Consider the following 27564-nt stretch of genomic DNA (forward strand, 5'->3'; position numbering starts at 1 on the left):
ATCACACTCATTACCGTAACTTAGTTTATGACTTTGTGCACGTACGTACGCACGAACATACAAATAAATATTTGTATACATTTTTTCATAGGAACTCCCTATTGATCAACTCGTTTAAAATTTATGATTCCTGGTAATTCATTGCCGTAAAAATATACGCTTTGTGTATTAACATACAATTTCATATATGTACAGTGTACTCTCTACTAACGGACACCTCTTAAAAGCGGACAGTTTTTCAGTACAAACGTAAAAATCTTCAAGAATTAAAAAAACACATTTTTTTTCTTTTGAACGGGCAACCCTCCCATAAAATATTATTTACTTTTTTTGCACTTTTCTCATGCGCGCACAAATGTTTCAGTCCCTTAGGCGTCCGCTTAAGAGTGAGTGAACTGCACTTAAATAATTTCTACAGAGAAAATCAGAAGTAGTGGAACAAATTTCTGGTTTAGCAAAGTTCTACATGTAAAGAATTGATACGAAAAACATTCGTGGAGCAAAAATCGTTATACTATTAAATTTATATAAGCTATGAAAATAGTTTCTAGCTTAGTTTCTGCTTTGGTAAGCCTTCGCGGTATGGCTAATCACCTACCCTGTCAGAAATCAAAAAGATTAACGAAACCAATGCAAGACAAGTCTTGTCGAGGCCCTATGCTCCCGAGAGGAATGAACAAGCAAAAAAAAAAAGTTAAATAAAAAACGCATATCGATTCTCTTTGTTGGTGCACAAAATGGCGCACTTTAGATTTGGTTCCTCTTATTAGGCGATGGACATTAGTTCTCATACGGTATCTGCTGCTCTATGCCAATTCATTTCACATTTTCTTCATTCAGGTTTTTCTTTTTGGAATTGTCCATCTAACAGTTTGATGGCTAGCAGTTCTTTAGCAAAATATTTACCGCGCGATTTTCACAATAGTTCATGGTCAGACGGCTTTAATGATACGATGCTGAATCGGGCCAGAACAGAATTGAGCCTTTGTGTTGTTTTACGGACAGCAGCAAACGTTTTTGCAAACACTCCTTCACATAAATGTCTTTATTTTTAGTGCCCGTGGTAATGAACGTTTTGCTTTTCAAACCACACTATCAGATGGCCTACCAAACCAAATATTTTTTAAGGAACTCGTCCAACATTTTTAGCTTGAAGGCACCTTGGACTACTCCTTTCTTCATTGCAGTATACAACTCAGCGTCCTGAATCTGCTTAAGTCCGACTGTGACGTATGTGTCATAGTCCACAGCCACCCAGCCATACGAAGGAGTAGGCCTTCCTCTTCCTCTGCTACCACCTGCTGGTACCGCATCGAATACTTTCAGATGCGAAACGCTTGTGTCAATTCGGACAACATGGCCGAGCCAAAGAAGCCGCTTGATATTTATTCGCAGCGTTATGTCTATGTCGTCGTAAAGTTCATACAGCTCGTTGTTCCATCGCTTCGGATACTCGCCATCAGCAATATGCAAATGTCCCAAAATCTTTCTCTCAAACAGTCCTACGAACGCCTTGTCAGATGTTGTCATCGTCCACGCTTCTTTGCCATACGTTAAACGGGCATGGTGAGGGTCTTGTAGTTGTTAGTTTTGTTCGTCGAGTGAGGGATTTTCGGATTATCAACTAGTTTAGAATTATTCGAAGTGGCTAGTCGACTTGTAACTAGCAAATTTATCATTATTTCAAATACACTAAACCTACATAAGATTGGAACAAACACATTTCCCTGCTGGGTGTATTCGTACCCTATGAATATGCAGTGGCTTTTGGAGTCATAACTTTTCTTGGCCACATATGGAATTTTTTTTAATAATAAATCTTCCGTACCTGCACGTTATGATTTTTGTGTACTTTGCACTTACATATGAACATGTACTACATATACACTCACATGCTTGCGCACGTACATGAACTATGATTTGCGTAGTTTATCTGCAGTTTTGCTGCTTTATTTATTTTTCGTTTTCATGCAAACACATGCAAGTTTATGTGCGTAGCTGTGTACGATAGCATTGAGGTAAATTCAGTGTAGAGTTCACTTGAACGCCTTGCAGGATTTATTTGCGGTTCTATTTTGTTTTTGTAAACTTGTAACTTTTCTTGTAATGCTGCTAAGTTCAGGCATCAAGTGTAGAATCGTTAGATGCAAAAAACTTTTTGTAAGTCTTGGCCAATCAAATTGTTGTATACTTTTTGCAAATGGAACTATTTAATTTGGCTTTTGTATACCTTTTACAAATGGAATTGTTTATTTTGGCTTTTATGTTTCGGTTGGAAGTAGCAAAGGAAATTATAATAAAATGTCACTTGCTGTACTTGTGGCACATTTCGAAGTAAAATGTTGCTCATACGCCATGTAGAGTGCAGGTTTATAAGTAATTCACATACTTTGTATATATGCATAAACATTTAATCCTGTAATGCTGGCAGCTATAAAAGGCTTACAACTAGAAATTTTTAGAAGCAATGTTCGTAATGCAGGTGAATTGCGCAGTATTCGCACTTGTTTCAAATGGGTTCTGGGAGTTTATTTCTTATTGATTATGCCGGAGAGTATAATAAGAGCTGATAAATTAGCGCCAAGGCCATTCGACATGGCTGGAGTTTTTGAATGTTATCTGACTAGTTTTTTTGCTATTACAGCAATATCAAATTTTAATTAACGAAATGCATCAATCACAAAAAATGGTCGGCTTTCGAAGAAAGCGAAAAAGAAAATAAGTGCGTCTAGCGTAGTACACATAACAGAAGTGAAACTTTCAAGGCAGACAAAGAAAGAGGGAGAAACCCGATAGAGAATGAGAGAGAGAGAAAGAATATATATCTAAATAAATTTAACATATTTGCAGAGAATACAAATAGACAAAATTGACAAAAAACGGAGAAGCGTCGACCGGTGTAGGTAATCGCCGGACACAAACCGTGGCAACAACGCGCACTACTCCGAGCGTTTATCACCCGCACAAACGCAGCGCTTCCAGGACCGTGGCAACGGCATAAATTACCGCAAGGCAATACCAATAAATCCGACGCCGGAATGGATAGCACTTCATAGTACGCACAAGCACTAGCCAGGAAACGGAAATAAGCGCCAAAAAGTGGGCAACAAAAAAACAAAACGCCAAAAAAATTGGGATCAAAAAACGCTCCAATCAGTAGGCACCAAGGAAATATAACGTCAAAAAGTGGGTACCAAAAATATATTTCCTATAAGTTTGCAAGTGCCAAAAAGTAGGCAGTGTTATTTCGCACTAGAAAATAGCAACCACAAGGAACAACTCAGGAAAAATAGCCTCAAGTGTATCTAAGATATATATAAGGTATAGCTCTCCCTCTCCTTTTCTTCTACGTTATATCTTTTTTCTCTCTCGCGGAACGAAAATGCCCAAAACGTTGCATGGTCTTGAAATTTTACTCTCCATTCTCGCTCGTCCAACGACGCCCAAGAAGTTTCACTTCAAAAATTGTAAATTATCTTTGATTTTTGAAAGATCTGTACGTACGCATATACTTCATCGCTTATATAACTTTGCATTTGAAAAAATAACTTGGAAATGATATACCAACTGGGTTGGAGGATGACAAGCGAGCTCGATACTTACAGGAAATTATTTATGTAGTTAATGAATTATTTTGCATTCTTTAAATTGTCTTGATAGTGATAATATTAAGAAACCAACCAGAAATCATCGCTATCAAGACTGATGGGCTCTAAAAGACTATTGTCGCAGTGGGCTTGAACACAAGATTGGCTTGACAAAAAAGATGGTCAACGGGATTTTGTTACTGGCTACTCTTATATGTGTAATCAGTTTAGTTTGAAATTCTACGCGCATCTGAACTCAAAATATCTCTATTGTTTTAATTTTTTTTTAATTTTTAAATTTTTTTTTAATATATTTGTTTATTAGTTTTTAATTGTTTTATTGTTTTATTTGGTCGTTCTTAATGCCCGAAAGGCTTGTGATTTGACAAAAGATAGAAGATTGCCTCCATAACAAATATGAGTCATACTTTCATTTCTTCTATCCTTAATATTCCTATGCCCTGGCCAAATTATTTTGCATATTTTTTCAAAAACCTAAATTGGGTTGATACTGATCATATTAGGAAATCGTTACTATGAAGACTGATGAGTTCTTAAAGACTATTGTCACAGTGGGCTCGAACACGAGATAGGCTTGACAAAAATATCATACAAGATGGCCAAGAGGGTTTTGTTATTGGCTACTCTTATATGTGAAATCAGTTTCGTTTGGAATTTTACGCGCATCTAAACGCAAAATATCTCAATTTTTAAAATTTTTTTTATTTAAAATTTTGTTTTTTAAGATATTTTTTAGTATATTTGAGTTATTTTATTTTTTCGTTCTTAATGGACAAAAGGCAGAAGATTGCCTCCATCATCAAATATTAGTCTTATATTCATTTCTTCTGTCCCTAATATTCCTACATTCGCGTGACCTTGTCAAGTTAAAAATACCAGCATAGACAAACAAAAAAAAAGTAACGGAAAACTACTTTAACTGCTACGCAAATTGTATGTAAGTAGCTTCAAACTAGTAGGTTTAATAAGGAATATTTACAGTTGAATATCGAAAAACAAAAATTTTCAAAATATTTTTTTTATATTTACATATATAAAAGTAGTGATTCGATTCTCATTTGTGCCACAATTGGTTCATTAAGGACCCTGACCAAGTCTGTCTGACAACGAGCAGCATTCCATCAACGCCAAAATTGCGCTTTCATTAACACAGCAAATGTGAAGTAACAAACTTTTACGAATTATATACCAAAGAAAATTAGGAAAACCAAAACAACAAAAAAAAAAAACAAAAAAGCAAAACAAGCAGACAACAAAAAAAAAAAAAAAAAATAAGGAGTGAAGGCTAAAGAAAAAATGTTAAATATGTAACTAGTTAAGAATAGAAAAATGAGCAAACCACTTGCTTAGAGTGGTGCATATGCATACATATACACACACATAGGAAATCAGAAGGCGCACAAATTCACGCAGAGTGAAAGTGTCACCACAACAATAAGCTCTACATACATCAACACATACACATACAGCGACAACATGCAGGCGTCTAGTAAAACAACTAAGTACTTAGAAAAAGTTAAGCATCAGAAAAGTCCCAAACAACAGCAGTCAAGTGAAAAGGCAAACTACCAAGTGAGCGGCGGGCGAGCAATGTTCGCCAACGACCTTGACCAATAATGTGAATTGCATGTACTTGCTTGACAGCAACAAAACGATTAGAACAGCGACAGCAGTTCGTGAGAATTTTTTTTGCTAATTTTCGGCTATTGCGGTTCACACTTGTGAGAGAGCAGCAGAGCAGCAAGGCACTTGGGTGTACCTATGTGGGGAATATTTGTTCTTACATTTTCTGCTAACTTTGCATGCTTGGCGCGCATTTAGGAAATTTGCTACAACATTCTTTCACTTTCGTGTTTGTATTTTAACAAGTTGGTGTGTGTTTTGCTGTTCTTTTTTTTCTATTTTTTTTGTTTTTTTTTTTAATTTTTTTTTTATTTTTTTTTTCTTTAATTTACTTTCTTTTATTGGCGCATTCTCATTGACTGTGGCATTATTTGCTGCCAACAGTGAGGCGGCTAATAGCAGTGGTGTCAGTAAACTCGCGCAGCTAAGGACCTTCTAAAATTTCACACTTAGAGAGGCACTTAAATAGCAGGTGTATGTACCGTTAGCGTCAAAACAAAGTGTACGCCACATATTGATAGCTGCAAATTTGAGTTAATTTTTTAAAACAATTTGTGCTGACGGTGTTGGGTATTGTTTTTTAGCTTCCATATAAAAAAGTGGAACAGGCGTTCAAGGGAGAAAATGCACAAGACGGCGTACGAAAAAAATTCTCAAAAACCAGCATATTTTTTTATCTACTTGAAACTTGCACTTTATTATAATAAAACTCAATGAGCTATAAAACTGCGTACCCGAAATTTTTCTCAAAATTCTAAGTAAAAAGTTCGAAATTTTGATGAAAATTTACGTAATTTTTACAAATTTTATACAAAGTTTGAAACTTTGCTTTATAGGCTAATTGTGTAGATTCAACTATGTTTTATAAAAACAAAAAAAATAATTGATATTACAAAATAAATTAGTAAATAATCAAAACATATAAATATCTGGTGTACACTTTAATTTGACGCTGACTGTATTTATAAATAAATATTTATAAACAACGTGCGTCCACACGCATATTCACGGGTTCATTGCTTATTTAATTAAAAACCAATTCAATGAAATTCGATAAAGCTCAAACAACACTCAGCCTCCTACCTAAATATAGTACCATCGCCATTCAAGACTTCAATGAAAATTGCAAAATTTATATAAATATCAATAAATATAATCGCTAACATCTCTTTTTGAAGTGAACAAGTGGTGGCGCCAAATGAGCTTTTTGCACTAAAGTGAAGAGGAAAAGAAAAAAAAGTATACCTACAAAGCGTGGCGCCACCATTCAATGCGCACATGACCTTCCCGACCTGAACGCACGCCCATTTCGCCTTGACGCCTGTGCTTTTGATGTTTTGCAAAAAGTGGTGTCAATTCAACACGTCCGCAAATGAATTTATAATAAATGTTGCCAGACGATTTTATGCGGAACTGTGCGCCGCTCAGACTGAACTGGGCCAATGCAATAAATTTGGAGTTCAATCTTAAGGACATGTAGTGATACAAATTAAAGCCTCTAAAGTGAACGATGAACCAATTAAATTTTTTCAACACCAATTTTCGTGCTACCTCTATAAATTGCAGATGCATAAGTAATGCTGTTACAAATAAATTATTTATTTACATTTAAATTGGCTTTTTAATATTTAGGCCAAGTGACGTGCACACACACACCCACGTACGCGCAAGGGAACGGATACACTGCCGCTGCTGCTGCTGCTGTTGCTGTTGTTTGAGCGCAGAGCGCAGAAAAAAGTTGATAAAAGTTTATAAGGAAAGAAAAACTCAAACTGTGAGTTTCCCTCATATTTCAAATTTCTGGAACTGCCACACGTTTCAATTCTATAAATCTTTTGTTTTTGTTTTTCGCTTTTGCACTGTGCTTTTGGCTGTTGTTTGCATGTTTTGGCCAGCGGCCAGTTAATAACAAGCTAAATATTCGCTGTCAACCCAAAGCTGTGCCACCTAAATAAGGCCAACGCAATGTTGCTTGTTTTATTGTGCGTTTTTGTTGTTGTTGTTGGTGTGTGTTGTCCTACCTCAATAGCGTTTGTGCTGTAGCCACATTCTGCCATCGGTGTAGGGTATAGTGTACGGTATGTAAGCAAGCAGATGTGTAATTTAAATTATTTTCACATTAAAAATTGACTCGACGCCTGAGGGCGCCCTCATAGAGCACAAAATTGCATTCCTGGAAATATCGTGCCAAAGATTTTTATAACAAAGCATGTGAACATGCAGCAGGATAATTTATCACTTCATTTGTTAGTCAATTTAAATAAAACTCGCACACCAAGGCAACGAGTATCGGCACGTGCTTACATACAATTATCCAGAAATACAAGGGTTTTCATCCATTGAGGGAACAATATGAAAACGCTCACCACAAATATTTAGAAGGAGAAGCGCTCGACCAAACACCCAAAAGGGTGTACTTACATATATATAATCGGAAATGCAGTTAAAGCATTGAATTTTGCGGGGCCTTGGGCAAAAACGCTTCTCGGCTGAACGAAGATTTTCCAACTCTACCTATTTATAAATAATATAGATTGCTGTAACAGAAAATCTGAGTAGCGATGCCGAGTAGTTAGAGCTTTAAGACTGACATGAGCTTCTATGATTTTCTACTGAATACCTTGAATTGAGTTGCACCCTTTGAGTCAAAGCGGCTGCGTTGTTAGATAGAACAGATTTTTTTACCCACCAATTCGCCTGTTATACGATCTTCCTATACAAAACTTATTGAGCTGGTCGGCAAAATGGGATTCTCTCTGCATAAATGCTTATACTCGTACACAGAAATTAGTTCATTAAGAACAGCAGGTACTTGATACTGCACCCGTTTGAGGAGTTAAAAAGGTAAACTATACGCGATTCCGTGTGAAATGTCTGAAGTATTTTGTACATAGTTGGTGCTTTTCAAGGAGAATTCATTTAAGGTGGTATTGCTAAATCAGCTGATTTGTTTTCTTTTCTTTCGCCCTGCCCATGTGGCTGTCGGCTCAGAATAAAACAGGGCGAATTTATTCTTTATTCTTTGTTTTCTACTTTGCCAGGACAATCAAACGTACAAAACATTTTTGTTGCTTTGGAGCCGCCATGATTGAATGAATGAATGCGCCTTGGTGCTTTTGTAGGCTTAAGTATAATAAAAATTGCAGTGTGAACAAATTTTGAAAAAAAAAAATAAGAAAAAAAAACTAAGAATTTATTCAATGCTGATTTTGCTATACAATTTTTTAAAGTTCTTTGTCACATCGTCATTTTTTTTTAATTTTTTTTAAATGTGTAATTTTTAACGTCTTTTTTTTCGAAAGAAAAATGGTAAGAGATTTTTTTTGTGGTATTGACATTTTTTTGTATTTTTTAGAAAAAGATGTAATTTTGAAAATTTGTTTTTCGAAAAAACATTTTTTTCTTCAACATTTGTGGAGAGACATTTTTTTTGTAGTATTGGACTTTCGTTTTTAATTTTTTAGAAAAAGATTTAATTTTGAAAATTTAAAAAAAAAAACGAAAGAAAAACTCATTTTCTAAATTTTTGGGAAAAATTTTTGTTTTTTTATATTGAAAAATTAAAAAAAAAATGTAATTTTGAAACTTTTTTCTTCGAAAAAAATGGGTTTTTTTCTGCACAATTTTTGGAAAGATGGTTTTATTTTGTAATAGTGAAAAAAATGTTAGAAGAATATGTAATTTCGACAATTTTTTCCTCGAAAAAGGTGTTTTTTCTTCAAAATTCTTAGAGAGAAATTTTTGTTTTGTAATTTGGAAAAATTTTCTAGAAAAAATTTAAATATGGAAATTTTTTTCGAAAAAAGTTTTTCTACAAATTTTGAGGAGAAATTTTTGTTTTGCAATATTAAAAATTTTCGGGGAGACATTTTTTGTGTAGTATTAAAATTTTTTGTTTTTAATTAAAAAAAAGATGTAATTTTGAAAAAAAAAATGTTCGAAAAAAGGTGCTTTTCTTCAAAATTTTTGGAGAGAAATTTTTTTGTAGTATTGAATTTTTTTTTAATTTTTTTAGAAAAAGGTTAAATATGGAAATTTTTTTTTTAAAAAAGTTTTTCTACAAATTTTGAGGAGAAATTTTTGTTTTGCCATATTCAAAATTTTTGGGGAGACATTTTTTTTTGTAGTATTAAATTTTTTTTAATTTGTTTAGAAAAAGGTGAAATATGTAAATAAATAGCGAAGAATGGGTTTTTTCTTCAAAATTTTTGGGGAGAATTTTTTTTTTTCAGGATACAATTTTTTTTTTTTATTTGAAAAAAGGTGTTATTTTGAAAAATTTTTTCGAAGACAGGTGTTTATTCTTGACAATTTTTTTCGTAGTACTGAATTTTTTTTAATTTTTTTAGAAAAAGGTTAAATATGGAAATAAATAGCGAAAAAGGTGTTTTTTTCAAAATTTTTGGGGAGAAATTTTTTTTGCAGTACTAAAATTTTTTGTTTTTAATTAAAAAAAAAGATTTAATTTTGAAAAGATATTTTCGAAAAAAGGTGTTTTTTTCTTCAAAATTTTTGGGAAGAAACTTTTTTGTAGTATGTTACATATGAGCCTGAGTGGGTCCCACAGGGCTCAGATTTCTTTTCTATTTTTTCCATTAATACTGAGTCACGAAAGTTTCGTAGTGAAATTCACATAGCTTTTCGAATTTCAAATACGCACAGCGAACCAGTTACAACTCAGTGCAAAGCGCTAGCATTCATAGTCCTATATTACGTTGGTCTGCAAATCGATCGAAGCATCTCTACGTACATTAATAAGCAAGCGTATGATATTTCACAGTCGATTTATTATACCCATGCCTATAAAAACAAAACGAAAAAATACAACAGTGTCCAAAATACTACACTTAGATCCCTTGACATGGAATTGCGCATTTATCATTTCTACAATAACTCATGATTTGAAAATGACATTGGAATTCGACACTGGCTGCCTTACATTTTACACCATAGAAGCTAGAAAAGTAAAACAAATTCACATTTAATAGAGAACCATCAAATAAGCACACCTTGAAAATTGCAACACTTCAAAAACTTGGTAACAAAATCTAATTTATTTCCTTACTTGAAATAAACAAATATTTTCACACATTCGAATTACAATGAAATATCTACAATGCAGGCATTCCATTTGCACGAATTCGTATTGTTTTGAAGTGATGAAATCATTGTAAGAAATAAATTAACAACAGCAGCCTTGTAAACTTTTCAAATGCAGTACAGATTTGTTTACAAAGTTCGAGGGCTATTGTCTACAGCGATTTGCATGAATAGCAGAGTGTTAATGCAATTTCTGTACATTATTTCATGGCTTGCATTTTATGTATGTACATATATGTGAATATATGCATTTACATACATACATATGGAACTGTATTGCAAGGATAAAGTTCCTATAAACACAACATTTCAGTAGAATTTACAATTAATGAGTTCATTCGATGAAATGTCAATTAACAGAAAACTAACAGAAAATTCAGCGTCTGTTTTAAGTTAACATTAATTGCCCTTGCCTTGTTTATTAAACTTAAAGAGCCATGTGTTGGATGTAGAGGGACAATTAATCAAGTTGCACACTGTAACTTAGGAATATCTTATGCTGTAGAATTTCTAATCACTCTACAATAAACTATAAACTGAGCACATTATTTTGGTAGTACTAAATTAAGATTAAGAATAAATGCCTGATTCCATTCCACGAACATAAGAACGTAAATAGTTGCATGAAAATTGCGGTCATCTAACTCTTATTTGGAAGGTTATGTTATTTTCTGCTACTTCTTTAACATCAACGCCTTTTTCGTAGTAGCCAAGTATTCAAGATCTAAACTCTAGATGGAAGCTTTGCATTACTCATTGATAAAAAATATTTGGCGGAACTATGTTTCAGTTTAGGGTACCGAACATTTTAGTAATGGCCTGTGTTGCCTGAAAATTTTAATCAAAGATCTACAAAGTGTAGATAAAATCGGTAAAAACGAAATTAAATACAGAAATTGTAGAAGCTGAATATTTTCCACTGTAAATATCTCTTTAAGAAAGAAAAAAGGAAGACAGTTCAGGAAAAGAAAAAAAAATAAAAAAATATTTTTGCTCATTATGACGAAATTTTGTGTATTGGATGGATTTTCTAAATTCTTATATAATTATTTTGGCCATTGGTAGGATTTTCTAAATTTTTAAATATTAAACCAAAACTTTTTCTTTCGTAAAAATTACTTTGCCATTTCGCTGCTTACTACCCTAATGACATTTTATCTGCTGTGTTGAAGAAATAATACAATAATGAGTTTCGCATAACCACACATTACCACCTTATACTTATCCATTTGTATGTACTTTGTAAATTTATTAAGTTTTACCGCAATCATACTTTTCAATAAATTGCGTTTCAAAGCGATTTTCAATACTCTTTCATCGTTGAATTTTTATATTTCTTCTGTCATTTGGCGTCGCACAAATGGCCAAGTGTGAAAATCTCAAGGGACTGCAGATGGCCAAACCAAAAAGGCCACACAAATAGACATGTACACACACACACACATATATATGTATACATCCATGTATGTATTAATGCGCTTTTTACGATATTATTCGAAAGGAAAGCAGCTGAAGCACTGCTGTGAGACTCGGCGGCGCGTCAGCGGCCCACACAAAGCACTAATGGGGGCCGGCAATGCGAGCGTCAACTTGAACAAAGAAATTAATAATGCTATACAATTAATTATAGATATGTACAGTATTGTGCAAAACATAGCAAAGCAAACTCGAAGTTGAGTCTTAGATGCTGATTTTCTTTAAAATATTGAAATATACAATCATGCTTTAGATAACCTTTTTATAGTCAAACTTATTTTTGGTTAGAGAGAATGAAAATGGTTAAAGTGGATTTTTGATCAAAGAAAATGAAAATGGTTAAAGTGCACTTTAAAGTTAGGAAAAATGTATCTACTCGGTAAGTAAAGCTCACTTTATTGTGCGGGATAAGTAGACGGAATTTGGTTTCATGAGAAATATGCAGGTGAATATTTTAATATAATCATAAGATTTGTGCTCAGGAGTAGGTAAGATTTGCCAAACTACATTTAAAAGTATTATACAAAATGGCGCAAAATTAATCACGCTATCGTAAAATTTATAATTTTTTATATTCATTAATATTTTCAAAATCATATTTGACACTAGGGAACTAGACAGCTGTAGTATACAAGAAAAAAAACCATGAAGTGCCTAAAGGTAAAATAAAGGTAAAGGCAAAATAAAGATTTCCACCACTCAAACTCAGTTTTATTTTTATTTAGTAAAAACCGATATTTAAAAACAAAATTAGATAATAAACTTACTAAGGGGTGATCAAACTGGAGATACTTTTTCTAATAGCGATTTTATCGACAGAATACGCGTGACTGCTGTGCAACTAAATTCATAATTTGTTTCACTATTCATTGAGATTTCATCATGGAAAGACTTATGTCCCAACAACGTTACAAATTGTATAAATGTATTACGAAAATCGATGCTCTGCGAAAAGTGTTCATCGCCCACTAGGCCTACTTATAGTGTTTAGCGACGAGTCCCATTTTCGGCTTAATGGCTACGTTAATATGCAAAAATTGCCGCATTTGGGCTGAAGTGCAACCCAAGCCATTACATCTATTGAAGACAACTGTTTGATGCGGGATATGGGTTGGAGGAATCAGCGGCCCATATTTCTGCACAGAAGAGACGCCAATGTAACGACTTTTTGATGCCGGAAATTGAACGGCCGTGATCTTCACAGCCTTTTGGTTCCAATAGAACGACAGACAGCGCTACTTGCCATGCAGCGCGTGAAACATTGGATTTCCTGCGTCGTCGTTTTGAGGAGCAATTTATCTCTCGTCTCGGACCAGTGAATTGGCCACCAAGATCGAGTGATATCACACCTTTCAACTTTTATTTGTGGGCAGACTTTTTTATGTAAAGCATAAATACTTTGTGGATAAACCAGCTTCGATTGAGGCATTGGAAGCCAACTTTATTAAAGTGAGTCATTCAAAATTGATGTTTACGGATTGTCGAATTACGGCGCAGTTGCGGCCAACATTTGAAAGGAATTATCTTTGAAAAATAAATAGCACAAATGGTTCTACACAATGATTCTCTGATGCTTCTAAATTGATTACCCTTTATAACCTTGTTTTGTGTAGTGATTTAAATCGATCGCTTTTGCGTGTCTACGAGTGTCAATTAATTTTCACTGTAAACCGTACGCGTGTGTATACATCCCGCGGCAAAGTGCATCAATATTTTTAACAATTTTGACTATTTTTTTTTTTAATTCTAATTTTTTCATAAAAGTAAATCTGATTGCCTAACAAAAGTCTTACAAATTGAAATTTGAGTTTAAACGAAAAGTTAAAAAAATTCACACAAATTTTAAGTGCAAATTGCCCGAATTAATTTAGACCAGTTTTGACTATTTTTTTTAATTCTAATTTTTTCATAAAAGTAAAGCTAATGGCCTAACAAAAGTCTTATAAATTGAAATTTGAGTTTTAAAAGAAAAGTTAGAAAAATTCCATAATTTTACATTTAAATTCCATGGATTAGTTTGGACCAGTTTTGACTTTTTTTAATTTTAATTTTTTTATAAAAGTACAACTCATTTTCTGACAAAAACCTTATTAATTGAAATTTTGGTTTTACAAAAAAAACCGGAAAAATTACTCAATTTTTATGTTCAAATTGCACGCATTAACTTAGACCATTTTTGACTATTTTTTTTATTTTAATTTTTTTTTTTAAGTAAAGCTGATTGTCTAACAAAAGCTTTATAAATTGAAATTTTGGTTTTACAAGAAAAGTTAGAAAATTTCCAAACAATTTTTCCTTCAAATTGCACGGATTTATTTAGACCAGTTTTGACTTATTTTTTGGTTTTTACTTTTTAATTTTTTTTTTAATTTTTTTTACATTTATTTTCAATTTTAATTTTTTTTTAATTCAGCTTTGCCTAACAAAAACCTTATAAATTGAAATTTCAGTTCTAAAAAAAAGTTAGAAAAATTCTACAAATTTTACGTTCAAATTGCACGGATTAATTTAGACCAGTTTTTACTATTTTATTTTATAATTTTAATTTATTTATAAAAGTAAGACTGATTGTGTAACAAAAGCTTTATAAATCGGTCCAAATTCCACGTATTAATTTTTATCAGTTTTGACTATTTTTTTTTTTAATTTTTTCATAAAAGTAAAGCCTCATAAATTGAAATTTCAGTTTTAGACGAAAATTAGAAAAATTTCACATCTTCCACGGATTATTTCTTAATTTGAATTTTTTCATAAAAGTAAAACCTTATAAATAGAAATTTGAGTTTCAAAAGAAAAGTTAGAAAAATTCGACAAATTTTACGTTTAAATTCCACAGATTAATTTTTACCAGTTTTGACTATTTTTTTTTTTTTATTTCTTCAAGTTCCACGGATTTTTATTCGAATTTCTAAAAAAGTTTTCGGTATACAGCTTTATAGCTTAATTTTATATAATTTTAGTATAAAAAAGCCCAAGTTTGAGTGTTAAAAAATTTCTTTAATTTTTCTCAATTTTTTTCCCGCACGATGCCCGCCATTTTCTCAACATAACAAAAATGAAGAATATCGCACATTTGTTGCTTAAAAGAAGTTTCAAATATTTTGCACAATACTGCATTTTTATTCTCTTTCATTTTTCTTTTAAGATAATAAAGTATTTTGTATCAAGAACTTAGTTAATGTCGGCTATATGAGGTGCTCGTATAGTATAAACGAATCGAGTATGTTTCTCATGCCACTATGATTGCTGTAGTTTCAAAGAGTCTTTGTTGTTATTTGCTAATTTAGTTTCCATTTTCACATTATCTCTTATTAATTAGTGAACTTGCACTTTATAGACAAATAAGAAGCAACTTTTCCTGTCTTGTCACCTTGCCGTCCCACTACGTCAATGCGTTTCAAAGAGATCAAAACATATTTTGTAAAGCATAGAACTATTTGTGTGCATGTGTGTGTGTAAGTGGAGAGCCTTCATCATCAAATCACAAAATAAATTGCATGGTAATGCTTATAGAATGTCTGCAGATTATGCAAAATATGTAATTTGCTTGCAATGTGACATGAGTCACATGCCGCCTATCAAACGTAGGTGGGAAGTCATTTAATGCATTCGCGTTTTCATGCCACTTTGCATTAAGTAAGTAAAGCAAGTAAGTAAAGGAAATATTTTAAATAAATATTTATAAACCTACTGACAGATCTTTGTCAACGATTGTCAACGGCGTGTTATTATAAGTATTTCACAATTCATGTAAATAATTCACCTATTCTTTATTGGCCATTTAAAAAGCATCGAAAGCAATTAAGTGAAAGGTAGAGAATGATAAATGAATTGCTGATGTAAATATTGAAATGAGGTATTATTGAAAACTCGGAATTGGTAATATGAAAAATATGAGAAACAAGAATAAAAGCACTTCAGGGAAGTAAATGTATTCTAAAGATGTATTACCGCTTTTTTGTGCAGGCTATCTGTACAATGAAAGAGAGCTGAGTGTCAAAACTGTACTCACAAATGTTTGAAATATGCTTACTAAGCTCAATTCTGTGATTTATGGCTCATACACTGCAAATGTGCGAACTCATTAAGAAGGTGGCAAAAATTGATATCCATAAAAATGTTCAGGAATGTTCATACGTTGAAGTATTCATATTATTATTATTCGCTCATAATGCAGTGCGACATTAACTGCGGCCTCTTATACTTGAACAAGAGCCTATAATGGGAGACTTCTGAGTACAGTGTAAGATTAAGAGTCAGTTGCAAGATTTATGAATTTTAGTCTAATTAAAGCACAACAGTTGGGTAGAAGATGATGCTCAGATGTATCCCCCAAGTCCTCTTCTAGAGAGTTACCAAAAGAGAGTTACTTAAAAAAATTGTGTCGAGTCCATAAATCCCTAACGCATAGTGCACTACTAAAACTCCGCACATTGTTGAGAGTTGCGGAGCTAAGCTAAAATGGACGCGTCTAAGAGCAGACTGCAGGTAGTGAAAGGAGCCTGCTTTACCTAGAGCCGTTTGCTGGTTCACCATACACAAAATTTCCTGGAATATCACTTTGCCCTGGTGTGCATATGTGGCGTGATAAAAAAGACAGAACGAAGAGGAAAGTTAGTTATTTCTCAACTAATTTTCAGCGCGCCGTCAGTGAAACTTAGGCTTTAAGTGTTGGGTGGTCATCAGAATGAATGCTATTATCCTCAAATGGTGAAACAAGAAACTAAAAATTGCGAAGCGATAAACTAAGAGTGAGAGCCAAACCCTAGGCCTTCATATAGTCTATTTGCAAATCTATTAACCTGATTTTGGTCTATGGGAGTTCAGTGTAGATCAGTAATGGAAATCCAACATAACATATCGGGTAAAGAGTGTTATTCTAGTGAACAGGTATTTAAGCGACTTTCCTAAGCAAGAATGATTAAAATGATAAAAATTTTTTTTTTTGAATATTTGACAATTCACCGATAGGCGATGGGAAGCACTTAGTACCTATATTAATATATTAACTTGAAAAAAAATAGCATAAGAAATAAACAGAGTTTTGGCCACCGGCTTCAATAATAGAGCTATTAATTTTTTTTATATTTTTTTTTTGAAAGACTATAGAAGAAGCTTTGCATAAATTACAACTAATATACAAAACTACTAAACGTTGGGAAGTCCTGCAGCATTGCAGCTAAAGCACAGCTCGTATCGTATTTCTGATTTGCAGACGGACGTAATATGGGATGACGAATGCTAGCGTTTTGCATTGATTTTTCACTGGCTACGTTATGGCGGAGAGTTTTTCAAAAATGACAAAAAAGTGAAAGCAGAGTTTTCCAAAAAAATTTTAACCAGAAAATTAAATTTGTTTGCAAAAATAAAATATTTTTCAAAATAAAAACTTTTTTAATATATAATATTTTATCATAAAAAATTCTACAAAAAAAATATTTTTTTTTAATATTTAATATTTTATAAGAAAAAGTTCTAAAAAAAACATTTTTTCCACAATCTTTTTCCAAAATGATTGTTTTTTTGTTTTTGAATATTTTAGGAATTTTGTTTTCATTGGAAAAAATTTTTTTTTGGAATTTTGAAGGATTAAATATTATTAAAAAATCTTTTTGGAAATAAAATTTCGTACGTTATGACGTCTCGATGGATTTGTATGTTTTTGGTATAACTCGAAAAGTTATTGGAATAAGTGCGGAGGTATTTTTCCCAAATGACAAGCAAAAAGAATTTGAAACAAAAAATTAAATTTGTTTGCAAAACTCAAATATTTCGCTTAAAACCTTGTGTTTTATAGTATTTTATCCTAAAAATTACAACAAAAAATCATTTTGGAAAAAACATTATTTTAGGATAAAATATTTTTGGTAATACATATATTACTTAAAATTTTGTTTTTTTGGAAAATAAAATAAATAATTTTTTTTTTGAAAATAAAGTAAATAATTTTTGTTTTGAAAATAAAATGTATAAAATTGTTTACATAAATTAATTTTTTGGTTCAAAATTTTTGGGAAAGTTTTTTGTTTTTTTTTGTTATTTTTGAAAAATACTCCACACTTAGATATTTTTTTACAATCAATTTTTTACAATCAATTTTTTCTTACACTCAATTTTTTTGTAATAATATTTTATCCTAAATAATTACAAAAAAAAAATGATTTTGAAAATCTTATAATAAATCGAAGATACACATTTCACTTAAATCAACTCTACGAGTATACCAAAATTTAGAACTATGAAAAAATTTTAAAATTATTAATTTTTTTTTTTAATTTTTTTCCAATTTACTTCTTATTATACTCAAGCCTACAAATAAACCAATTTTTAGAAAAATTCACGACAATGTCCAAAACACTTGGAAGAATAGACACAGAATCGCTCAGCAGTGATCGTCTGATAACCAACTCATAAGGCAAGTTGATTCTGTAAACTGCTGCAATAGGTCGTAGGAGTACCAAATATACCTGTATATGTACATATGAAAATACTACATACTTGAACGTGTTGAGAAGTCCGGAATACAATGGGTATTCATGAAAGCTTAGCTCGAATCATTCAAAATTTGTTTGCTCGTTTAAAAATGTATGCACGCTTGAGCTTTAGACTCGTAGGAGATTAAAATGTTATTATTTCGAAATCCATTGACTGTAAGCTGGAGTAAAACCTCAAAATATACTATGCTGGAAGCTATCCAGCAAATATTATAGAACGTGTATACAATTTCGATAATTTCAAAAATGTTCTAAATAAACGGAACCAGAAGCGACTACCAATAAGATCGTCCCTAGGCTATTATGTATAAGTAGCCGGAAACACGGCAAAAGCACTCAGTGCTCCGAAAAGCTAATGGGCCTAAGTTTGTAACACATGCATTCACCTACAGCTGAAGAAATGTTGTATTAGTAAAAAGGGGTCACTAATTGCAGTCAATCATTTTTTTTCCTTTTATTCAATTTCACTTCCTCCATCAGGTTAAAAACCTGCATAAGTCATACCTTTTACACACATACATATACACAAGCAATGGCTACATTCAGCACGTGCGGAAGTAAACTTCCACAAGCCCATTGTCCACATATCCACATATCTGTATGTACATATATCTGTGTAGGATACGATACTCGCCTAGTCCACAGCTGTGCCATTACTCATTTGCATACATTGACACGTTTTGACAGGTGCCAATCAGTTATCTTTTCTTACATTGCCCATCAATAGAATTTTTCCTTTTTATCAATTCAAAGAATTAAAATGCCTGATGCTGTGAAATTCATTTGGAAATTTCCCAACAAAAGACAGTGACATTTGAATGTTAACAGAATGGCTTACTGGATTTTTGTGAGTGGAAAAAAAAATTGTGTAATGTTGCTTTTATTACGAAAAAATGCAAGAAAGCAATTAGCAGTGAAATCATTACAAAATCATGGGCAAGCGAAAGATGACCGAGCAAAGAATAGCATAAAAAATAGAATGTTGTAAAATATGTAATGCTATTACCAACTTTTTGTGTAGGTTGGTCTTTAAACATACGCTATTTTGGAATTGGTGAAACATGTCTATTTGAAATTAAATATTATTATTATTTTTTTATGGTTTTTTTTTTATATTTTTATATATAATATAATTTTTATTCTATTTGAAATAATAATTATTATTATTTTTTCTATATTTTTTATGTATATCTTTTTAAATTTTTTTTGTGTTTTGTTTGTTTTTTCTTTTGTATTCATGACTATGAACTCAGCGTTTTCATATAGAATATCATATGCCATAAATTTCAACTTCCTGCCGCTGACCTTTTTTATGAAGTCTTCGATTACATTTTGGCTTGAGGTGGGACTCGTTAATTTTTTGCCAGCTAAATTTCATTAATGGCGCGCCGAGTCTTCTCTTTCAGTTCAGGAACTGCTGTGACTGGCAGTTTTTACCCTTTCTCACAGGCAATATACGATTTTTGTAGCAAAGCATCACACAAATAAATTTTTATAGAAGAAAATTCAAACACTTTTTATTTTGTCACGAAGTTTTCGAGATATCATTAAATAATGGTTTTGGGGTTAAGAAAAGAAGGTAGTGGCTAAAATTTATAATATTTGGAGAGTTCGTTAATTGATTAAAACAGGTGATATAAATGGTGAAACGGTTGAAGTACCACTCTGGCACTCCCCAAGTAGCTCTAAAGCGCCGTTTTGATCCCATCAAAGGTAATTCAATTTTGAAAATTTTCTGCTTAGTTTTTCTTTCAAGTCAAAAGTTTTCAAGATATTTACATAGTTAGGAAAAAAGTTTTTTTTTCAAAAATATGCATGTTTTCGACCTAGGATTGTAAGAAATATATGAGAAAACTATTTTTGAAAAATTTTTTTCAGGCATTTTTTACTAACATATTTATCAAAAAATTAAAAGAAACTCTTCAAAAGATATAAATGAAAAAAAAAATATCCTCAAATTTATATCTGTTCATATATTTCTTACAATCCCAGATCAAAAATATGCATATTTTGAAAAAAAAACTTTTTATATCTGTTGGAAGATTTTTTTTTTTCATTTACTAAAACTACTAATTTTCGATTTAATTATGCTTATGTAAGGTTTAACAACTCAAACACACTTGGGGGCAGGGCCTGGTGAACTTGTTCACGGATGGATCGAAGTTGGAAGGAAAGGTTGGCGGAGGAGTCTTTTGCGAAGGGCCCCCCATCAGACTAAAATTCAGGTTACCGGACCACTGCAGTATGTTCCAGGCAGAGGTAGCTGCAATCAAGGAGGCAGCTGACTGGCTGCTCAAATGTGTACTAACAGTCAAGAAGGTAAATATTTACTCCGATAGCCAAGCGGCAATAAGGGCCCTCGGGTCTATGACGGTGCATTCGGAATTGGTCAAGGAATGCTTGACCTCACTTTCGACTGCGTCCGAATTCTTTGACATCAGCCTCATCTGGGTTCCCGGTCACAGCGACATTGCGGGAAACTGTGAGGCGGATGAGCTGGCTAGACAAGGGACATGTGAGGTGATTTCCCCGCGGAGGGAGAAAATTGGAATCCCCCTGACTACCTGCGGTCTGCTCCTGGAAAGATGGGCATCGCGCAAACTCAGCGAGCGCTGGGAAAATGCACAAACGTGCAAAGTCGCGAAATCCTTCTGGCCACGTGTGGACCGAAGGCGCTCGGGTGAGCTTCTGAGGCTGACAAAATATCAGCTCTCCAATCTAGTGGGTTCTCTCACAGGACACAATGCGCGAGGAATGCATGCTGTGAGACTTGGAATCATCTCGAGTCCTTTCTGTGCTGGATGCATGGAGGATGAGGTGGAATCATCTCAGCACCTTCTCCTTAGCTGCCCTGCCCTGGCGGGGCTAAGATTCAGGCATCTTGGCTCTCACTTCTTTGCAACGCCTGCTGAGATAGCTGGCGCTGACATTAAAAGTCTGATGAGTTTCATCAGCAGCATTAAGCGGTTGACGCAAACATAGTCATCGTTCATAACCCGCACGCTCCTAACCTTCCCATCACCACCTCTCCCCGCCCTCTCCCTGCACCTTATCGGTCCTTCCCCTCTCCTCACTTCCTTGAAAATGGTATCACAAAGGACGAATTTCTCTTCGTCCAAGTGTGCCCACTCCCTGGGCAACCATACTAACCTAACCTAACCTAAGGTTTAACAAGTAGCCAACGTAGACTTGACTCTTCTTATATCATAAGCTGGTTTTTCTAGCAATAAATTACGTAGGATAATTTATTTGGATGAGAAGCTCGCGCAAACCACTAATAAAAAAAAAAAAATAAAAAAAAAATTTTAAAATTTAAAAATAACAGAAAAGTAATAAATATAATAACTAAATAAAATATAATATAAATAAATAAATTTGAATTAAAAAACCTACATATATACTAGGCCGGGTCGATTTGTGGGGAGGCAAAAAATCGCCCATTGCTCTGTGAAAATCATATTCTAGGGATCAAAATAAGAAACTTTGCTGAAGGAACCATACCTCTAAAACGAATTCTGATGTCCCCCAATTTGGGTCGAACTTTTTAGTTTCTTACATGAGATGTAAAGGCCAAAAATGGTGATATTTTGAAATGATTGTATGGGGAACCCCCAGGGGAGTTCCAGGGGGTGTGCCACTGGCATGGGTGGATCGGCCGTCCAAAGTAAGTGGGGGTCGGTCATACATTTGGACTCGATTGGAGCACTCTAAATGGGTCAAAGTGGGATTTTTCGTTCGACCCAAATTGGGGGACATCAGAATTCGTTTTAGAGGTATGGTTCCTTCGGCAAAGTTTCTTATTTTGATCCCTAGAATACGATTTTCACAGAGCAATGAACGATTTTTAAATCGACTCGCCCTAATATATGCATATTTATATTACCTTTACAAAATTTTTTCAAAGAGCTGCAAGAATGCAGGCATCAAATCTGAAGGACGAGCTAACAACATTTCTTGAAAAGTCCAAGAAGTACAATAGAAATATATTTCACACTTCATTATGCTTCATTTTAAATCCAATGCAATTTTTAAAAGACACTTGCCTTAACCACTATTAATTACTACCCCTAGGACGACATTCATTTTTTTCATTTAAAGGAAATTCAAGGCTGTAATTTGTATTCAACTTCAGCGAGTGGTAGAGGACATAAGCCTTCCTCTAAACGAACTATACACTCCGATTGACTTGAGCTTGGTCTCGGACTAGTAATTGTAGGGACTCCAAAGCGCTCTGGGCAAAATTGAATATTAAAAGGATGATAAAAATGTCTACTTGGATTCAGCAGATCAATTACCAGCGTCCTCACAGCTGTTACAACCGGTTACTGAATTATCGGCACCCTAGCCAGCCTAGCCAGTAGAATGGGTGTACTTCACAATGAAGTATAAATGAATGAAGCCATAATGACTTCTGCAGAAGTTGTGCAGATGAAGAAGAAATTGAGTTGGTACAAAACCTCCTCTGTGAGTTCCCTGCACTTCAAAGAGGCCGAGCCAAATATCTTGGTGATTATTTCTTTGAAGATCTGGGAAATTTGCAAAATGTCTCACTGGAGGGACTAGTTACCTTTTTGAAAAGATCCAAGTGGTTTAAGCAATGTAGTTAGGGTATGAAAATCAAAAGCAGATATAACAATGGGACTTTTTGTAAAAAATTTGATGGAACATGCAGTACTTTGGATTCAATCCATAGAGAATTTCCAAATTTTCAATATAAGCATTCCTCAATCATTCCTTCAAAGATATTAGAAAATGCTATGCTTTATATTTAATATTTACATTTATTCCTTATACATATCTTTGTTTCCATTTCCTATTTTTATCGCAAAAACCTAATTTTTTTAACAATTTTCAAATATTTTCGCTATTTAAGCTATTCATTTTTTTTCTCTATAAATCACTATTCCATGCGAAATGATTAACGATCAATCACATACCTGTTTGCAGCGCTTTGAGAGACTTCTGCACAATTTCTTATAGAATGGCGCCATTTTTGGTGTATCCAGTCGCTCAAGTTCAGTGCCAATATTTTTATAATAAATCATGTATGTTTATATTTACGTTTTGCTTGCACTTCACAGTCCAATAAAAATTTCTAAAAATAACTTTCCAACAGTTTCTTGCAATTCGGAAAATATCAATCAATAAACACTTGGTTACATTGCACAATAGTTTTCGAAAATGGATTACGCACTGTCCGAACGAACTTAATAAAAAACGCAGAAATCGTTCAAAAATTTCTAAAAAACTTGCACTTCGCCTAATAACACTCGAAAATCGTTCACAAAAGCGATTTAGTCAAGCAGATCAGATCACTTGCTTTCGAAGCAGATCAGCTAAATTAACGTTCACACAAATTTCAAATTTCCTCTGTTTTGATTTCACTAAATCAACAATTTTCGCATTGAATTGGAATTTTCCACGCTAGCAAAATACTCAAGTCTATTCTTGCGTTGATCGTACGTAACTGAACAAGACGATCGGTGCAGTCGTGTCTTTTATGTGCTATGTGCCGAACCGAAATCTGGCGCATTGAGCAGTAAACGTTTGTTTTGAGTGCGCGCTTGAGTGAAACTCAATGGTGAGAAGAAGAGCAAAAAAAGATTAAGACATTTTTCAACCAAAAGAACGCACTCACAACAATGAAAAGCGTCGAGTGATTGCTGTGTGAAAAAAATGATCAACTCAGCTGATGTCTACTCAGTTTATCTAGCAGATAGACAAAAATTATCTCACCCATACACACTCAACTACGTACGCTATGGCCATATTTTATAATAATATTTACTGTGTTTGTGAAAATTTTCTCTTGTACTTACTTGTTGCACGACAATGGTGGCACGCGGTGGTGTACACACTGCCACATCCATTGGATTTGAGGTGACGTTGATGGGCCCAGCGCTGCTTGCTCCAGCTGCCAGCAACATACCTACACCTCCGCCAACACCCCTTTGGCTGTCATCCAAAATGTCGTGCGTCGCACTGGTAAGGCCTGTTGATGATTTCTTTTTGGACGAACGCTTGCGTGGATGCATCATTTGTGCCTCGGCAAAGAAGTCCACACGTAGATTTGGCAGTGGCGGTGATATCATGCCGCGCATTGACCCGGTTGGGCTTGACGTTGGTGCCACGCTACCCGCTACCATACCGCCACTGGCACCGCTACCAACACCATTGTTGTTGGCACTGCCATTTGTTGCCTGTAATGTGCTGCCAATCAACATATTATTGTTGCTGCCGGATGGACTGCCGCCGCCACCCGTTGACTTCGTATGCGGCTGTTGTTTCGGTGGAATCTGCTCAAATTTCGAGGCGATCTCCTCGAACTTGTTTAACTCACTATAAGATTTGGGCGAATGCTGTCTACTTCCCACAGCGCCGGCACCCGGGCACAGTGCTGCATACTCGCTTGGGGATTGTTGCTTGACCTTCTGCGGATAGAAAGCATCGGTTTGCGGCACATATGTCTGACTTTCACGTATTGTCGCATGGATTACGGAACTGGGTCGAATACGTTTCGAATTCTTGCGCGACGGTGGTCCGCTAGGCTGCGCCTCTGCCGTTTGTGGCATTTGCTCGTTTTGTGCCAGCAGCTTGTATTGCTGAAAGACCTCGCCAATTTTACTCGGCGATATATGATGTACAGACATTTTGCGCTCATACACCGAACATGGCTCTGCATCGTCTGAGTCGCTGGTTGTGGTAGCCGAACTGGAGTTTTCATCGACAGCGAAGCATTCGCGTTGTATGCGATCGTAATCGATGGCTTCACGATCAAACGGGAACATTGTTGAGTCCTTAGCGCGTTCCCGTCCGCGTTCACTGCCACCCGACGAGGAGCTAGACGAGTACTTGCGCTGTTGTGAGGCAGGCGACAGCTGCTTTGGTTTACTGATAGCGGTAGCGAAAAAGTGTCCCTCCTTCATAGTGGGAGGCGCCGAACTGGACGGCGATCGGCGCTGTTCGCGTTTTGGACTAGTGGCGGTGCCACTACTGCCCGGTGGGAAACGTTGCCTGGTGCTGGTGCTCGTTTCACGTGAACGTGATTTCTTGCTACGCGTTCCCTCCAAGGATTCCTCATCGTCCGCAAGATGATGTTGCTCGTAGTAGGCGTGTGCCGCAGCGGCTGCAGCGGCATGACGCTGTGCAGCATAAGCTCGATATTTGCTGCGATTTGGTGAGTTATCACGTCGGCTTGCTGTGGGACTGGGCTCTTCAATGAAATTGGTTGTGTGCATACGTTGTTCCTCCCAATTACAGCCGCGGCGTGCCTGATGTACTGGCTGATGTATTTGCTGTTCCTTGAAGCTGAAATGTGTGCGTGACTTTTCGCTTGTGCGCGCCGACTTCGGCGATGTTGGTGGATCGAAGGTGAAGTGTTTGGTGCCGCTGCTGGGCGCCGGTGCAGTTTTAGGCAGCCACTCTTTATTGTTGCTGGTCATTGTGGCGGTGGCGGCTGCTAGTTTAGAGGCAGGTGGCGCGGATGTGCCGCATTTGCTGCTCTGCTGACGGCGATTCGAGGCTAGCAGCGGTGTGGTTGAGGATGGCTCAATCGTGAGAATGGACAGCGATGACTCTTGACTCTGTGAAGTGATGGAGGCGGTTGCATGGAAAATAAAATGCATGTTTTTTAAATACTTTTAAAAAATATCAACAGCTGAATAAAAATTGAATGGGATAAAATTTTAAAAGAAAACCATTTATATTATTTGTTTATAATAAAATAAATAAATCAGGAAGATTTTGCTGTATGTGCAGGAAAGAATCTTCAGAAAGCGGTCCGAAATTGTATTCTAAGAAGATAGCGCCAGGCCACACTAATCGATAGTGATTTGCCAGCAACTCTGGGAGCTTGGTTGGGAAGTTTTTATTCATTCACCTCATACTTAGTTCGGACTGGCTACAAATTATAATGAAATGGCGAATGATTTTGGTTGCATAAAACTATCCTCACTAGAAACTTGGGTAAGTCTAAGTACTGACACAAAACACACCACAAAACAACCAGGAAGTCTACATGAATTGAACAGCAGGTTGCGATAGACAATTAGGAGCGCGGTGTAGTCAAGGAATTTGACTACCTAGGATCCAGCACTAGCACAGCAACAATGCCAGCAAAGAAGTCCAGCAAAGAGATCCTGCAAAATTTAACTCTTGCCAGCAGATGATACTACGGACTGGGTACGCAATTGAAGGGCAGTGCTCTCTCTCAACGCACGAAAAAATGCTCTATAAATCAATTATCCGCCCGGTCTTACTGTATGATCTATGGTCCAATTTGCGTCAATGATGCCTATCGAATAAGACGGAACCACGAGCTGTACGGCGACATTGACGTAGTGAAGCGCATTAGAATTCAGCGGCTGCGCTGGCTAGGCCACGTTCGGCGAATGAACAACAAATCTCCAGCAAAGAAGCTGCCTGTTTCGAACTGCACTGGTGGAACTCGCAAAAGTACGTTCACATCCACGTTGGAAAGACCAAGTCGACGACGACAACAGAGCCCCTGGTGTTTCTAACTGGCGCCAATGCGCGCAATGCAGAGGCCCAACATTTTGGTGGCGACCAAGAACGACCATCGGTCCCAGTTTTTCGGCAATACAGGCAAGGAATTTTATGAGATGGGGTCATAATGGAATTACCTTAGAAATGGAATAAGTTTTCGAACAAAGCGGTGCATATTCCACCCAAAAGCGGAGAATGCTAGCTATGATAAATAAATGTTTTAGTGTAACTCAAAAACAATCGATTTTTTTCAAGAACTAGATAAATTTTACTTTTATTAAAGCTTAACTTTAAATCCACTTCTGGATATGTTTTTCTTTCAAGAGTTAAATACTTTTTTTTATAAAATGAACTATTCCATGGAAGTAGGTACATCATTATATCATTTTTTTCATTGCTTTTACAGTCAGCCGTTTCCGCCTCGCACTTATTTGTAAGCTTTCCATCATTATTTACTTCAACCGCACTACCACTAACACTTTTATGTCTAAAAACAGATCAGCTATTGTAAATCTCTTTAACTTAAACCAATCTGCATACTCCTACTCACCTCAGTACTATCCTGGACATTCATATCCGGTCGATTGTAAATGTTGCAACTCGTTAATTCCAGTTCGGTGCCATTTTCGTGCTCGGAGTCGATTTGTATGGCGGTCAGCAATGGTTCTTCCAGTGAACTGAACAACGGTTCACTCTGACCCGAATTATCACCTGCAAATACAAAGTTAATATATAAAAAATAAGTGACCATAAAAATA

General features: G+C 35.0%; 1 protein-coding gene across 2 annotated transcripts in view; it reads right to left on the bottom strand.

The window, feature by feature from the left end:
- The window catches only part of LOC129243668 (uncharacterized), a 160709-nt gene that overhangs the window by 102747 nt on the left and 30398 nt on the right, over positions 1–27564 (bottom strand). Inside the window, exons 4-5 of one of the 2 annotated variants that reach the window (XM_054880860.1) lie at positions 27357–27517; positions 24121–25884 (exon numbers count right to left, since the gene is read on the bottom strand). In XM_054880860.1, coding sequence (XP_054736835.1) covers positions 24121–25884; positions 27357–27517 — 1925 coding nt within the window. Of the gene's footprint in view, positions 1–23238; positions 23709–24120; positions 25885–27356; positions 27518–27564 lie in introns of those variants that run through there. The other variant, XM_054880861.1, reaches the window with a different exon arrangement.

The sequence above is a fragment of the Anastrepha obliqua genome, chromosome 4, assembly GCF_027943255.1.
Source record: "Anastrepha obliqua isolate idAnaObli1 chromosome 4, idAnaObli1_1.0, whole genome shotgun sequence".
Taxonomy (NCBI): Eukaryota; Metazoa; Arthropoda; class Insecta; order Diptera; family Tephritidae; genus Anastrepha; species Anastrepha obliqua.